A 17,470-nucleotide genomic window follows, 5' to 3' on the forward strand; every position below is an offset into this window, starting at 1 on the left:
TAGATTAGATTGCAGCAAGTTTTCTTTTAGCTAGTGAGTCATTGATAGCTGGAACAAGTTGCCCTTGCAGGTAGTTGAGGCTGACAGTTTGAATGAATTCAAAATTCAACTGAGAATAGCAGCATATATAATTTGTATTTTTTTATCGTATTTGCCAATGCAGCAAAAACATGTGGCTTTTTCTGCACTGGAAAATACTATTACTACTACTATTTCAGTTTTTAATGAATAACAAATTTACCTATTTTGGCAATGTTATTAAATTAAAATTGATATTAGCAATTTTAGGACAACTCATGGATAGTAATGTTGTTACTAAAGTGAGCATAGCTCATCTATTACAAGAGGGAAAAGAGCATCCTCAAAATGGCTGTAGTTGTTTGGTTTTTAGGCACATCAGCAACTTAGATAGTATTGTGCTATTGCATAAATTTCTCCTATCCTCATTACTACATTATTTCACTTTTCACAGAAAGCACTCCCTTATCAAGCTGGTTAGTTTTCCTTTCAGGTCAAATTGATATGAAGGAAAGGAGCTTAAAAATCCAAAATAACTAAACTGTCCTTGAGATCAGCTAACTCTAGTCCTAATTGAAGAAATCTTTAGAAATTCTTCCAGTCTACGACAGGACTTGAAACGAGACCTCTCTAAATAAGACCTATCCATGATAGTACAGTGGTAAAACCACTATACTATCATGGATAACCCAAACAGAATACAGAGCACCAAGCACTTATTATCTAATTATTTAAATGTCTATATTGAAATAAAAATATTTTTTTAGCAATTTAAAGTTATGTGATCCAACGTTATTCTTCACAGTAATGCAGAAAGCAAACATGTTTTCAAATTTGTTCAAAAAACAACTTTATTCCCATAGCAAACATGGTTTTATTCCATCTATCCATATATAGTCCCTGTTAATCTGATAACTGAGTCATCTGGAATTACTGCCTATTGTGGGAGCAGTACCTCCTGCACTTGCCCCTGCTGTTCTCTTGATGCCATCAATATGCAAGGGAATGCTCCAACGCCAAGTTGGTGTTGAGTGTCTGATGAGTTCCCTGATTTAATTTCTTCCAAGGAATTAACTCTCTTTTTTAAGGCAGTCAATCTCAACCAGCAAAATTCTAAGTTCATCCTTAATTTCTTTGCTCTGCAACTGGGACACGAAAAGGAATCACCTGCAACACAATTGTGACTTTCTAGAAAAAATTGCGGTAGTGCTGCAGGATTTGAATACCACAGCCATTACAACAAACAAGAAGCAGTTCAAACAATTGGAGCAGTTTCTAGATCAATCATGCCATTCTGAATCAGTAATCCTGACAGATCTAGTTTCACCATAATTACACCTGAATTTCTAATTAAAAATTAAGGAATTATAATATACTACATTGTGATGCAATATTGTAAAGGGCCATATTACAATGTATCTGTTACTGTTGAAATAAAGATTTTGAAAAATATTCCTTACAGAGGCATTTTATAATAATAAATAATTTTATGACAGTCACTCAATATAAGATGTGTCTAAGATTATGCTATTAATATTATTTGGGTTGAAACATGAAGTATTTAACACGAACCTGAGCATGTGATATGATAAATGAAATAGTGAAAATGACAAATAAAATCAAATATCTTAAAAGCCATACCAACAGAAGCAGCAGTATAATATCTCTATATTATTTTTAAATATTATATTAGAATATTAAACTTACTCAAAGTACTTCAAAATTAAGCAAGGAAATCACATGTTCCATATCTTAATTACTAAATGTACAATTTACATATTTAACAATTTATAAATGTACATGTAATGTACAATTTGGCCAAATTGCCCATTTAGCATGAATGCATCTTTCTCATATAATAGTTTTACTACTTATTGGGCAAACAGACATTTTTATATGAAAATAATATGATTTATAAACAATGTGGCATAACACAGAGATGAAATTATCATAATGAAGTAAAATGCACCCTCACTATATGAGTGTTTTTTTGGAACTTTTATAATATTACAGTTCAAGACCATAGGCTACTTACAGTGCAAAACATGTTAACTTGAACTAAATACAAAGACTAATTTAAACAATTAAAATTATCATTACTGCATCTATGTTCAATAATCAAAACCTGGAGAACATCCAATATAATGTGTTTTGTCTTAGGATCTGACTAAAACCTACAAAATCCATACAGTGAGTGCATTAGCATTAGTAGAGGCATATGATGCAAGAAAGCAAGCTTATACAACATCGCCCAAAAAAAACCCTTCCCACCATTTCACCCATCCATTTACTCCAAATATTTGTCTAGTTCAGCCTTCAATTTATTTAAGCTGTAAACTTCACAACAACAGATGGAAGTTTGTTCCAGAAATCAACTACTTGCAGCTAAAGGCAAATTTCCTCACATCTATTCCACAACTCTCTTTCCTCAATTTGAATTTATGCCCCTTCAGGTTCATAATCTGAACAAGAGGAAGAATCCCATCAGCACTGAGCCTGCTCAACCCATTCAACATCTTATACACCTCAATTATATCACCTCGCAGGTGCATAGTCTCCAGAAGCTGCAATTTGCAGAACTTAGCCTTTCTTTGTAAAAGCAACCCTTTGTTCCATTCACCAATCTCGTTGCCCTTCTCTGTACGTGTTTCAACAGCTCTACAACCTTCCTAAAATGAGGCCTCCAGACCTGTATACAGTACTCAAGGTGTGGTCTGACCACTGCCTTATACAAGGAGATAATCACCTCCTTATCCCTGCTAGAAAAATTCCTGTATAATCATTGACAAGACATCATGAGCTACTATTGCAGCCTGTCTGCACTGCTCAAAATAACTTTATATCTGACTGCACAAATTACGCCCAAGGTTTTTTTTCATTCTCTACCACCCTGAGTGTACTATCGCACAGTTGATACATTAATCTGGGGTTACTGCTACCCATATGCATTACTCTGCATTTGTCAATGTTAAACTTCAGTTGCCACCTCTCAGCCCATCTGCTCAACTTTTCCAGGTCCTGCTGCAGTAGCATACTGTCATTAGTGTCATTAACAACCCTGCCAACCTTCGTACAATTTGAAAACTTGAACATTAAGCTTGATATACCTTCATCAATATCATTAATAAATACAGAAAACACTAATGGGCCCAACACCAAACCCTGCAGGACTCCACTAATAACATTTATATAATATTGGTGTGAATACACTATAGATCAGTCTTAAACGAAAAAACTATGTTTTTAGTGTAAAAGGGCATCATTTTATCTGTATCTCATACTGCTTCTCTTCACAACGAGGTGCCATGTATTGCACTACCTCGAATAAGTAACGTTTCACTAAAAGAGAAGACTTGTTACTTATTCTTAGTGGGCACCACCACCACCACCCAGATCGCACTGTTTCAAGGCTTGTTGGCCTTTCATCGGTCGGTGGGCAGGTATCCTCGTATTGCAGACATGACAATCACACAATATGAGAGATACTAAAAGGTCTACATTATAATGTATAAGTTAAACAAAATGCAACAGGGCATCATACGTTTAAGAGTATTAATAATAAATAACCAATATTCTAATATTGCCTCCGTAGCCGAGTGGGCAGGAGCGGGAGTGCAGTAGCACACGCTCTTTGAGTAGACCGGGGTTCAAGCCCCTGACTGCTGAATACGGTCGATCTGCCAACCCGCACTGGACCAGCGTGGTAGATTATGGTCCATTTCCCTCAACATGAATTGTTGAGGAGGCTTCCATCCTGCAGTGGGTTGATAATGGCTGCACTTTACTTTTTTACTTTTATTCTTATATTATATAGATTATTTATACTCTTAAACATATGCCTTGTTGCATTTAGTTTAACTTATACTAATAACATTTAATCCACTTAGAGCAGGGTAACATTGATTACCATTCTCTGTGTTCTCCCCCTCAACCATCTCTCTATCCATAGCAGCAATTTGCCCATAATGCCATACTGTTCCAATTTGTACAGTCATCTTCTATGTGCATCAGTATCAAAAGCTTTCCTAAAATGCAAGAATATGATATCAAAATTATTTTCTGCATCCAGTTCCTTTGTGACCACATCATATTATCCAATCAAATTGGATAATATGATGTGGATAATTAACCCATGCTGTGTCTGAACTATAACTGCAGTCTTGTGTAGATGATCGTGCAGTGCTTCTTTAACCAGTGCCTCCATTAATTTCCCCAGAACAGAAATTAAACTAACAGGTCTGTAATTACCCGTGTCACACTTTGATCCCCCTTGTGAATTGGGATCACATTTGCACATCTCCAGGGAAGTTATTATAATTATGGCTAAGAGTTTGCTTACTTCCTATCCACCTCCTTTAATATAACTGGATAGATCCCATCCACCCAAGATATCTTTCTTATGTTTAACTTCAACAATTTCTCCTCCACTTTGCTTTTTGTTATTACAAAATCATTTAGCTGTCTGCCAGAGTTTGATAAACTTCTGGCATTCCTTTCTCTGAATAACTCCTCATTTGTGATTGTAGATGCGAAATATTCATTCAATTTTTCAGCTACTTGAGCAGAATCATCAACACTCGAACCATCGATATCAAGTGAACAAATTCAATTCATCCCCTCCCTTCTAGAGTTTACATAAGTAATCTGCATCTTTTCCAAAGATTTCTCGTAATCTGCCTTCACCTGCCTAACCTCCTTTGTGACTTGATTACACACCAACTCATATCTACCATAGGCTTCTGTGTCACCTGATAATTTATATGCATCCCATGCATTTTTCTTCTCTGCCACGAGTCTCATTAATTCATCTGACATCCATTTAGGCCTAAACCTTGAACATTAATTCTTAGTTGGTATGGAAAGCCTAGTAGCTTCCAAGATTAATTCTCTTTGAATACTTCCCATTTAGAATTTGCTGTTGGTGACATCATCAGTTGGTCCCACTGTACAGAATTGAAAAACTGTCTCAGACCACCGTTGTCACCTTTACAAAGGCAAAAACCCTTCCCTTTACCCCCTGATGGTAGTTACATCTTTGAGTAACTCTCACCGCAGTGATCACTGCCACCTAGTCGTTCCTTTATCTGAAAATTCTTAATGCATGAAGAATCGCTGCTGATAATCACGTCAAGAGTATTATTACTTCTGGTTGCCTTGCAAACATACTGTTGTAGAAACCAATCATCCAATAAATCCACAAAAGCCTTGCTAGTGTGCGAGGCTCATTGTGGGTTGGCTGCATACTACCAAGTATGCAGTCAACCCATAATTTCCAGTCTATATCTGGGAAGTTAAAATTCCCCGTTATAAGACAATCTGATTTGCTGGCCCACTATTTCTCTGTATATTTGTTAATTTTACTAACTGGAGTCATTAGGCCTATAACACACTCCTCTCAAATTTGCTTTTGCAGTGCTTATGTCACAACAAACTGACTCACTGTCCACTTATGTCAACTGCATGCGCTTCCTTAGATTTTATGTAGGAGGGGTTAATAGCATAACCCCTCCTCTCTTCCTATCCTGTCTGTACACACTGCACTCCCCCAAATTCCAATTCTGCACTGCTTATATCTGTGTGACACCATGTCTCTGATATCCCAAAAATATCTGCCGTTCATGTCTTGACCAGCACTTCAAATTCATCAAATTTATTTACTATACTTCTAGCATTTGTGTATGTGCAAGTATACCCTAACTCAGCCCATGTATTTACTTGTTGCATGATGACTCCCAGCAGTTCTTGAAACCCCCAGCAATTTGCTCTCTAGGTTGTTGCTCATTCCAACAGAAGAAGTGCAAGAATCACTTGTGGCTACTGTTACGTTTTGGTCTGTGAATCCCTCAGTTAGCAGTTTTATACCATTCTTGTGATAACATTATTGTTTTGCCAGATTGTTCTGGTCCTTGAGGTTGTCAAAGAACTTCTCTCAGATATGCTAGACAAGCTGTACTTGCTACCTGGGAGCCTAAAACGTTGATGGAACTGATATTCGGGTGACCCTCAAGTTAAGTGGACCCGATTTCGGCGAAGTCCGGACAGTCTGTGACAGCCAAATTCTCTGCTTCCACATTCACGATGGTGGGACTGCTAGTAATCCTGGGTATAACCTCCATGCACAAATACATGGTGGGTGACCATCCAGGTGTGAACCAATGTAAACAGGGGTCGAGGTGTGGCGCCCACACCACATGGAGGAATGCCGCCCCTCTATGTTACCAGGCAGTACTAGGTGGTAGATGACTCTCATCAACCGGTGCAATACCACCACTTTGCTTATTGGAGGCTTGAAGTGGTAGAACCCATGTTCAGTCTCTAGAGCTAAGTTCCGGTCAACTCTTCCCTACCTCTTCCATCATGCAGTATGATTGATGACTTTTGAGGTTATGATGAACATCGTGGCGAGATCCAATATTCCTTACATTTCAAGGGTACAGCTCTAAAACGGTGTTCGCAGGCCGGCCACTAGTTAGTACACCGGACCGAACCTATTGGTAACTCTCTAGGAGACTTCCGGATCAGCTAGTGTATAATCTTGCTACCTCTACTCTGCCAGATACTGACTGGAGGGAGCCCGAGTAGTGTGTATGCGGGGAGCATTGTCGAGGCCACGTTATGTCAAGGATCTGGGTATATTCTTACCATGTGTACACCATATCCAAAAATTTCATTACTTCATACAGCATGTCCCAACCACTTTTTTCTTACTGTTGAATACATCATGAATTGTCAAACTAATAGAGCAAGCTTATCTGCGAAAAGATCTAAACCTCCCAAGCACTTCCTAATTCATTTCACAAATATACATGGTCCAAATTCTAATCTCAACAATGTCCATTTCCACTTACAGTCTGCCAAACCCCATGTACTTTTTCTGACAGAATCTCAGTTATCGGTTGATTCAACTACTGCTCATCTCAGATGCCCAAATTATTCGCTGTATGATTCCTTTCACCTCAAAGGTGGTACTTGTGCATATGTCCGTTCTGATATTCCCTGTCAGAGACTTGGCAATTTGGAATCTCCTCTCTTTGATCTTCTCTGGCTTAAAATCTCTCTACCTCACTGTGTCAAATTCATCTGTTGTCTCTACCATTCTCCCAACTCCACTAATCACTTGGATCTCTTTGACTTCCTCTCTTTGCAACATGACTTTCTCCAGTCCAACTTTCCTAACAGTGAAGTAATTTTCCTTGGTGATTTTAATGTTCACAACTCCAGCTGGCTTCTGTTTTCTAGTCACACCGACCCAGCTGGTCAAAATGCTAAGGCATTTGCAATTACTAATGACCATGCAGATTGTTCATTTACCTACAAGAATACTGGACAATCCTAATCATACAGCCAACATGCTTGAGCTTTTTCTCACAAACAACCCTTCTAAGTACACGGTCGAAGTGAGAGGTCCTTTAGGTACTTCAGATCACAACTTGGTGATTGTCTCTTCTCCAATAGAGCCTTTATTTCATGGCTATTCCCAACCTCGTGTTGTTTGGCATTACACGAATGCAAAATGGGATGACCTGCAAGATTTCTTTTCTTCTTTTCCTTTGTTAGATTACTGTTTCAAAACTTCTGATGTCAACGTTTGCTCAGATCGGGTCAGTGAAATTATTCTTGCAGGATGGAATCCTTTATCCCATGCTCCACTTTAAAATCTCGTCCTTTATCTAAACCTTGGTTTTCGAATAAATGTGCTAAAGGTGTTCAAGAGAAGAACGTTGCATATCGTAATTGGCTTGTTTCTAATTATTCAGTTTCATTTTCTGCCTACACTAAAGCTCGCAACAATTGTAAAGCAGTTATTAATCAGTCCAAACTACAGTTTGAACAGGCTACGAGTAGAAAATAAAGCCAAGGATAAAGCTGACCTGCTAGAATCCCATTTTTCTTCCAACTCATGTATTAATGACCTTGGTAAAACACCTCCCACCATTCCCAAAACGCTCCATTCAATGCCTCCTGTGGTCTTCCATCAAAAAGATGTCAGAAGTATTTTGACAAATCTTGATTCTAAGAAAGCTCCAGGTCCCGATGGTATTTCTTCACTTGTTCTCAAAACCTGTGCTCCTGGACTTACTCCTATTCTTTGCCGCCTTTTTTCACTTTCTTATTCCAAAGGTGTTTTTTCTTCTGCTTGGAAATTTGCTCATATCCAGCCAGTTCCTAAAATGGGTGACAAATCCCTCTCATCCAATTATCATCCCATTGCAATTACTTCTACTCTTTCCAAAGTAATGGAGAAATCAATTAACTGCCAACTCTTAAACTGCCTAGAAACCTTCCGTCTGATCAACAATCGCCAGTATGGATTCCATCAATGTCAATCCACTGGTGATATTCTGGCTTATGTTACCCATTTATGGACTAATTCAATGGAAAGGTTCGATGAAACATAAGTAGTTGCTCTTGACATCTCAAAGGCTTTCGATCGTGTTTGGCATAAAAGTCTTCTAAACAAGCTTCCATCTTATGGTTTGCCAACTGTTTTTAGTAATTGATTATCCAGTTTTCTCTCTGTTTGCTCACTGAGAGTGATGGTAGACGGCTGTCTGTCTTCTAACTTCTCCACTAATGCTAGTGTCCCCCAAGGTTCAGTTCTTTCCCCCACTCTTTTCCTCTTGTATATTAATGACCTTCTTCCAATGACTGGAAATCCTATCCATAGTTTTGCCAATGATAGCACATTGCATTCCACTTTCCAGTTTGAGAAACCTTGCCCTGCTCAATCAGCTTCAACTTCTCGAAAATCTGCTACTAATTCCTTAAATTTTGATATTCAGGTAATTCTCCAGTGCTGCAAAGACACTGAGTTGATTTCAACTCTTCTAAAACTCAGTGTTGTCTTATATCTCGCAAAAAGGATTCTTGCGCTCCTATGCTTATCTTTAGTGACACTCTGATTTCTAGTCAAAATGATATATCTCTTTTGGGGATTACCCTGATTCGAATCTCTCTTGGCACAAGCACACTACAAATATTGCTTCCTCTGCATCTAAAAAACTTGGTTTTCTCTTTTGCTCTCGGCGTTACTTTTCTTCCAAACAGCTGCTCACTCTGTATAAATCGCAAATCCGCCCTGCCATGGAATATTGTTCCCACATCTGGGGTGGTGTCCCCAAAACCTCTCTCAGGCTTCTTGATTCCATTCAGAAGAGGGCAGTTAGGTTAATTAATGATTCATCTCTAACAGAGTCTCTCCACTCGCTTTCTCATAGACATACTATTTCTGCTGCATGCCTCTTCTACAGATACTTCCATGGGCACTGTTCTTCTGAATTGGCTTCTATAATTCCCGCTCTCTCTTTCAAAATAGTCCGAACATGTGCAGCCACCAGCCAACATCCATTTACTGTCCAACTTCAAACTCACAGAACCAACTTTTCATCTTCCTCGTTTATTCATTCAACTGCCGTTTTCTGGAACAACCTTCCTTCATACGTATTTCCTGAAAATTACAGTCTACAGAAGTTCAAGTCCAATGTAAACAAATATCTTTCGTCTTCTCAACCTCCAACCCAAGCACAGTACTAAGTACTTTAGGACCCACTACCTCTCGTGTTTGGGGTTTACATTAAAAAAAAAAAAAAAAATACAACAATCTTGGTAACAGCACAGGATGATGACATTCTAATTTTTTGTAGCCATTCTCCAATTACTATTAAAAAATTTTATATCATTAAATACCTGACAAACATATTAACATTTTCAATGCAAATTGTTTTGGTTTCAGTTTATTTCTAATATTTATTCAATATAAATAATCGTATTGTCATAAAAATTAAATTTTGTTTATTATTCAACATGAAATAAATACTTTCTTACCGATATGACACAATCAGTAACTTTAATATGCAGTGCTGTTTCTGTGATATCTTTCAGTTTTGTAAACAACATTGCAGTTATTTGCAAAATTGTGAAAGCTGTTTCTTCATTAAGATAAGATACCTAAAAAAAAAAGTAAACTGTTATTACATATTCAGCTTGCTTTTTAAATAAATAACAAAAAAGGGCAAGGCAATATAATTTATACACACATAAAGGAACTCACTGCTACCATTGGAGGATTTGTTTGTATCCAGAACAGATCAGTGTTGGATTGTAATTATTTGCTTAATGGAAAGGTTTCTGAGTTATTTCTACTGAGAAAAAAAAAAGCATCCAGGAGAAGGAAGTTATAGTTCCAACAGAAAGAAACAGTGAGGGAGGGCAGAGAATAGATTACAAATGTCTTGAAAACAAGACATCTGGGGAAGGTAGGAGAACTTCATTGAGGAATATAAGGAACATACATGCCACTGATATTTGCCATCCCTGTTCTGGTTTCACCTGTCAACATGAATACATCTTCCTCGTTCTTCTTCTTCTTCTTCTTCATCTTCGCCTTCTTCCCACGTTTATATGGGGTCAGCATTTCCATCTAATTCTTTTCCTCCATTCCTCCCTATCCTGGGCTTCCTCTCTTCTCCATCCTCTCTCTTTTAAATCCTCTGCCACCTTGTCCTTCTATCTCAGCTTAGGTCTCCCCCCCCCTTCCTCTTCCTTATCACCTCCAACTTTTCACACCTTGTCCCCACATACTCCTCACTTCTTCGTTCCACATGTCCAAGCCACCTCAAACTAGATATCTGCATTTTTTTACTCAGAGGCCTCACCTTAACCATACCTCTGATGTAGTCATTTCTTATCCTGTCCTTCCTCATCACCCACACACATCCATCTTAGCATCCTCATCTCTGCCACTTCCATCTTTTTCTCCTAGGCCCTTGTAATCACATATGTCTCGGCACCGTACATCAATGCGGGTCTAACCACAGTTTTATACACTGTTCCCTTCATTCTACAATTTACTTTCTTATCACACAGCACCCCACTCATCTTTCTCCAGTTCAACCATCCACAGTGCACTCTGTGCTGTATTTCTGCACTCAATCCTCCATCCCTCTCAACATTCGATCCCAGATACTTAAATTTCGAAACTGATGATAGCTTTTTCTCCTGCAGTTTTATAGAACTCTCATCTTCTCCATTCAATACCATATATTGTCTTTGTTCTGCTTATTCACATGCCTCTCTCTTCCAACACTTTCCTCCATTCCTCCAATTTCTTCTCTACCTTTCCTTGGGATGGTTTGCACAGTACGATATCATCTGTGAACAGCATACTCCATGGTGCTCTACTCTTCACTTCTCTCACCAATACATCCATTACCAGATCAAACAGATATGGGCTGAGAGCTGATCCCTGGTGCAGTCCAACTTTTACAGAGAACCCCTCAGTCATACCTACACTACTCTTAACCTGAGTCACCACTCCCTCGTACATTTCCTTCATAAGCCTTACGTACTTTTTTTGATGCACCCTTCTCCCTCATGCAGCTCCATATCTCTTGTCTGGGCACTCTATCATATGCTTTTTCCAGGTCTATGAACACCATGTGAAACTCTACTTGCATCTCCCTGTATCTTTCCATCACCTGCCTTAAAGCAAAGACCACATCTATTGTTCCTCTTCCCGGCATGAAACCAAACTGTTCCTCTCCTATTTCCATCTCCTGCCTTATCCTTCCTTCCACAATTCTTTCCCAGATCTTCATCGAATGAGACATTAACTTTATTCCCCTGTAGTTCTCACATTCCTGCACATCACCCTTTCCTTTATAGATTGGCACAAGTATACTTTCCCTCCACTCATCGGGTATCCTCTCCTGCTGCCAGAGTTTTTCCATAAAGTCCCATAGGATATCGATCCCTTCTTCGCCCAGACTTCTCCATACCTCTACTGGTATCTGATCAACACCTACTGCTTTCCCCCTCTTCATTTTTCTGAGTGCGCTTTCCACTTCTTTCCTGTTTATGCCTTCCACTACTCTTTCATTCGTCTCTCCATCCTCTCATAATGCTCTTGGGTTTTCCTCATTTAATAACTTCTTAAAATAGTCTTTCCACCTTTCCTTAACTTTATTCTGGTCCTGTGTAACCACTCCCCTCTCATCTTTTATCTGTTTTATTGATGAGAAGTCCTTTGATGCCTCATTCATTCTGCTAATTCCTTTAATGACCTTAAATACCTCTACAGAATCCTAGAGTAATATACATCAACAACTGAGTACCACAAAACTCAAGATCGTAGATAATGAAAAGGAACTGAGCACACAATGTAATAAAGTTTTCTGAACAGCACAGACAGGCTGTTAGGACAGATAATAAGGTTTTGTTAATGATATACAGGAACTTCACTGTAAGACAAAGAGAAATGGCCTTAGTTTTTAATTCTTTTCAGTGGGAGTAACTGATGATGAGTAACAAATTCTAAATGGGAAGCATTCAGAGAAGTAACTAAGCTTTTTATACCGACTAAGAGACATTGATAACAGTTCAGATCTAACTGGAAGTCAGATGAACTGATCAGACTAGTGGCAGGCAAAAAAAATGCAAGGAATATTATAAATTATTACGAGATACAGAAAGCTACAGTAAGTACAAACTATCTACAACCAAGTTACTGGGGTGAGAGGGATAAGAAAGCTAAGGCAAATTATGAGAGGTCTCTGGCTAATAATACAAGAAGAGAACAACAAATTCTTTGCTTATGTTGACACCGGAAACAATGAAATGAGCCAAATTAACCTACTGGATATGAATGGCATAACTATCGATGATAATAACTGTTGAATCTAAAAGTAAATAAGGCACACCTCAGGCTGATGGAATCAATCCAATTATATGAAAAGCAGCAGCAAAAGAGGTAAGAAAACACTAGGCCATAATTATGAGAAAATACTTTTATTCTGGGGAAGTACCTATGGATTGGAGATGTGCAAATGCACAAAGGAAGATTAAAGGACAGAATGAGTAATTACAGACCTGTAAGCTTGTATTCTGTTCTAGGAGAAAATAATGGAGTAAATAAATAATAAAGAAGTATTACAAATCATCTTAGAAGAAGTAGCATTAGCATAGGCACATGATGCAAGAAAGCAAGCTTATATAGCATCAGTCAAATAAAAAAAAAAAACTACACACCCTTCTCATTTCACCCATCCACTCGCTCCAAATGTTTGTCTAGTTCTGCCTTGAATCTATTTAAGCTAGCAACTTCTACAACAACAGATGGAAGTTTGTTCCAACAATCAACCACCCGCTGGCTAAAGGCAAACTTCCGCACATCTATCCTACAACTGTCTTTCCTTAATTTGAATTTATGCCCTCTCAGGTGATTTTTCTGAGCAAGGGGAAGAATCCCATCAGCATTGGGCATGCTCAAACCATTCAAGGCTTTATACACCTCAATCAGATCACCTCGCAGGTGCCTAGTCTCCAGACACTGTAATTTGCAAAACTTAAGCCTTTCCTCATAAGAGCAACACTTTGTTCCATTCACTAATCTTGTTGACCTTCTCTAACCTACATCCTTCTTAAAATGAGGCCTCCAGACCTGAATACAGTACTCAAAGTGTGGCCTGACCATTGCCTTATACAAGATAATACAATGTATAAGGCAATGCCTTATATTAAGATAATCACCTCCTAATAATGCTAGAAAAATTCCTGTATATCATAGACAAGACATCATGAGCTACTCTTGCACACAGTCTGCACTGCTCAGAAAACTTCATATCTGCCTGCACAATTACCCCCAGGTCCTTTTCACTCCCTACCACTGTCAGTGTAGTACCACATATCCCACCCCCGGAGCGGGATGGATGGACTGACCTTCATACCGGATTCGACACTGCTTGGACATGACACTGATGAAGACATTCTGCGGCTTTGCTGCCAACACGCCATTGGCAATCTGAACTGGGTACTCTAACCTGGTTCCCTGTAAAACACCATCCCCAGGCAGTGGGGGGGGAGACGGATTTCTGTCTCCTCTCCTCCCTGCCTACCCCCATACTTCGCCTGGTGGGGCTTGTCTCCACTGACCTCTTTGGGGATGCCTACTCTATCATCCCTATTTTTCTATCTGTTTTCCCCCCAGTCTTCCGTCTCCCCCCCTCTCACTAAATCGACAAAGGTATACCCTTAACAATGCCGCCAAATTCTAATCAATGTCTAAATTCTTCCACCGGTTTCGTCTAAATCTCTAAGACAACAAACACTATTAGCTTTTATCTAGTGTATAGCCTCACATCTAATTTTAATAACATAAAAATTTTGCCCGACCAATTAGGCCTCTTTAGCGTTCAATTCCAACCAGCGATCCCATTAAGCACTAATGTTAAATGCCTTTTTTTTTTTAGGTCCTAGCCACTGAAATCCCAGGAAACTAGGTGGCAGGACCTGCCAGAGCAATTTGTTGTGATACTGGATACACCCGGCTAGCCTCCACGTGGCAGGGTATGGGCAATGTCAGGCCCCACTTGGGGCCTTGCGGCCAATAAGCCAATCAAACAATGGGCACAACATATCACACTGCACAGACACGGCCCACACACACTTTCAAGTCTCGGGCTTGACAGTGTACTGTCCTCGATACAGCAAAACACACGTGGAGTTGGGAGAAATCCCAGGTGCCGTTTGACACAAACATACCTTATACCTTACCTTATCAGTGTAGAACCACACAGTTGATACGTTACTTTGGGATTACTGCTTCCCATATGCAGTAATTTTAATTTGTTAATGTTAAACTTCAGTTGCCACCTCTCAGCCCACCTACTCAACTTTTCTAGATCGTGCAGCAGCGTACTGTCATTAACAACCTTGCTGACCTTCATATCTTCTGCAAACTTGGACATTAAGCCTGATATACCATCATAAATATCAATAATAAATACAGAAAACAACAATGAACCCAACACTGAAACCTGGGGGAATCCACTAATAACATTAGTCCACGAAGAGCAGTGTCCATTGATTACCACTCTGTCTTCTCCCACTCAACCATCCCTTTATCCATGCCTCCAATGCCACACTGCTCTAATTTGTGCAGCAGTTTTCCATGTGCAACAGTATCAAAAGCCTTTCTAAGATCCAAATATATGACATAAAAATTATTCTTTGCACCCTGTTCCTTTGTGACCACATCATAGTATCCAATCAAACTGGTCAGACAAGGCTTCCCCTTAACAAACCCATGCTGTGTCCAAGCTATAACTGAAGTCTTGTCTAGGTGATCCTGCATTGTTTCTTTAACCAGTGCCTCCATTAATTTCCCTGGAACAGAAGTTAAACTAATAGGTCTGTAATTACCTGTGTCTCCCTTTGATCCTCCTTTGTGGATTGGGGTCACATTTGCATCTCCAGTCCATGGATACCTCCTTTGATGTCCAAGGAAGCTCTCATAATTATGGCTAAGGGTTTGCTTATTTCCTTTTCTGCCTCCTTTAATATAACTGGATAGATCCCATCCACCCCAGGTGCCTTTCTTATGTTTATCTTCAACAATTTCTCCTCCACTTTACTCTCAGTTATTACAAGATTATTTAGGTTACTGCCAGAGTTTAACTCACCTCTGGCATTCCCCAGCCTAAATAACTCCTCATGGGTGAATGTAGATGAAAAATATTCATTTAGTTTGTTAGCTACTTGACCAGGATCATCAACAGTTGAACCATCAATATAAAGTGGACCAATCTGATTCCTTCTAGAATTTACATAAGTAAAGAATTCCTTATATGTGTGACACTACGTCTCTGTTATCCCAACAATATCTGCCTTTGAAGTTTTGTCAAACACCTCAAATTCATCAAATTTATTTACCAAATTCCTAGCATTGGTGTACACACACACAAGTATACATGCACCTGTTTCTATTCTTAGCTATCCTAACATAGCCCATGCATTTACTTGTTCCACAATAATTCCTAGCACTTTGTTTTCCAGGCTGCTGCTCATTTCAATAGAAGCGGTGCAAGAATCACTTTCACCTCTGCCAGCAGCTACTGTTAAATCTATTAGACCGTGTATCCCCCCCCAAGCTAGCAGTTTTCCGACCCCCTAACTCTGCCTCGATAGCATCAGCAAATATTCTTGCCAACTTTCTATTTAAGTGTATCCCATCCCATTCCTGTAGAAGCAGTCTCTCCTGTTAACAAGCATGGACCAGGCTGAGAAGTATTACAGTAAATAAATAATAAAGAATTATTACAGGAATGCAGTAAATCATGGCATGGATTTTTTAAGGAGTGATCTCATCTGACCAATTTGATTGGATACTTAGATTTCAGCAAAGGTATGGACAATGAGCCATATGAAAGACATTTGTAGAAAGTGAAGTAGCATAGCATTAAGGGCAAGTTACTGCTATAGATAAAGGGATGAAGTGGCAGAACTAATGCTATTAGTGGTTCCCTCAGGATTCTGTGAAGCACCTCTGTAGCCAAGTGGGCAGGAGCGGCAGTGCGTAGCACAGCTTCTTGATTAGACCAGGGTTCGAGCCCATGCCCACCAAATACGGAGGATGCAGAGAGGTCAGGGAATGACTGCCGCATATCCCCAGAGCAATATGGCCTTAGTTGCTAATACTCCTAAAAACCAAATAACAAACAAACAAACAGGATTATGTGCTGGGGCCCCTTGCCATATTCAGTATTTATTAATGATACTGATTAAGGCATTTATTTTCTAGATCTGCAAATGATACAAAGGCTGGTCGAATTGACAAGAATCAAGGTATACTACTGCAACATGAATCTCTGAATAGACTTCTGTTGTTTGATGCTAATTTGACAAAGGACTCAAAAAGTCGAGTTTGCAGTATGGATATCATTTAAGGATCTTTAGTCAACAAAAGTGTGAATGAAGAAAATACTTCAGAGACATTTGACATTCCATCACCTTTAAGCTTTAGCTGTAACCCCATTAAAAAACTTTAACGGAGTTACAGGCAGTGGAATGTCAAATGTCTTTGAAGTATTTTCTTCATTCACACCTGAATTCATTTCCTGATAGTATAAGAGCAGAGGGACAAAAAAGAAGAGCATTTCCATCAAGATATAATGAGAATAGAACAGTACTACCAAGGAAAAGGGGAATCCATTCATAGGGTTCTCAATGAGCTCCTTAGAAAAACCAAACAGCTATTGGTTGCATGGATCTGCAACTTCCAGTTTCGTTTATGTGCAATTTCTAGTTTTGTGCATTTGCATCAGTTGTCAGTAACTGTATTGCCAGAGAAACAGTAAATTAACAGTGTAAAAAGTCTGAATAGATCGGGATGTCTGTCAGAAGCAAAAGTTAATGACGTTGTAAAATGGATGTCTCTTTTAAGGGCACAAGGGGTGATATTGTTGTACACAATGGTACTAATATTAGGTGATATTGATGTTTTTTTTTTTATGAAAACCCCAAACATGAGAAGTATTAGAACCTACAGTACTTAGTAGCGTGCTTGGGTTGGAGGTTGAGAATATGTAAGAAGATATTTCTGACATTAGACTTGAACTTCTGTACATTGTAATTTTCAGGAAATACGTATGGAGGAAGGTTGTTCCACAAAAAAGGC

The 17,470-nt window shown here is 39.0% G+C and overlaps 1 protein-coding gene across 4 annotated transcripts in view; it reads right to left on the reverse strand.

The window, feature by feature from the left end:
• Positions 1 to 17,470, reverse strand: part of LOC150078048 (heat shock 70 kDa protein 4L-like) — a 215,676-nt gene that overhangs the window by 153,127 nt on the left and 45,079 nt on the right. For all 4 annotated transcript variants that reach the window (XM_090385252.1, XM_090385251.1, XM_090385254.1 and 1 more), the window contains exon 3: positions 9,844 to 9,966. In XM_090385252.1, coding sequence (XP_090241378.1) covers positions 9,844 to 9,966 — 123 coding nt within the window. The remainder of the gene's footprint in view (positions 1 to 9,843; positions 9,967 to 17,470) is intronic.

Source organism: Mastigoproctus giganteus, chromosome 11, assembly GCF_048544385.1.
Source record: "Mastigoproctus giganteus isolate SK-2022 chromosome 11, ASM4854438v1, whole genome shotgun sequence".
Classification (NCBI taxonomy): Eukaryota; Metazoa; Arthropoda; class Arachnida; order Uropygi; family Thelyphonidae; genus Mastigoproctus; species Mastigoproctus giganteus.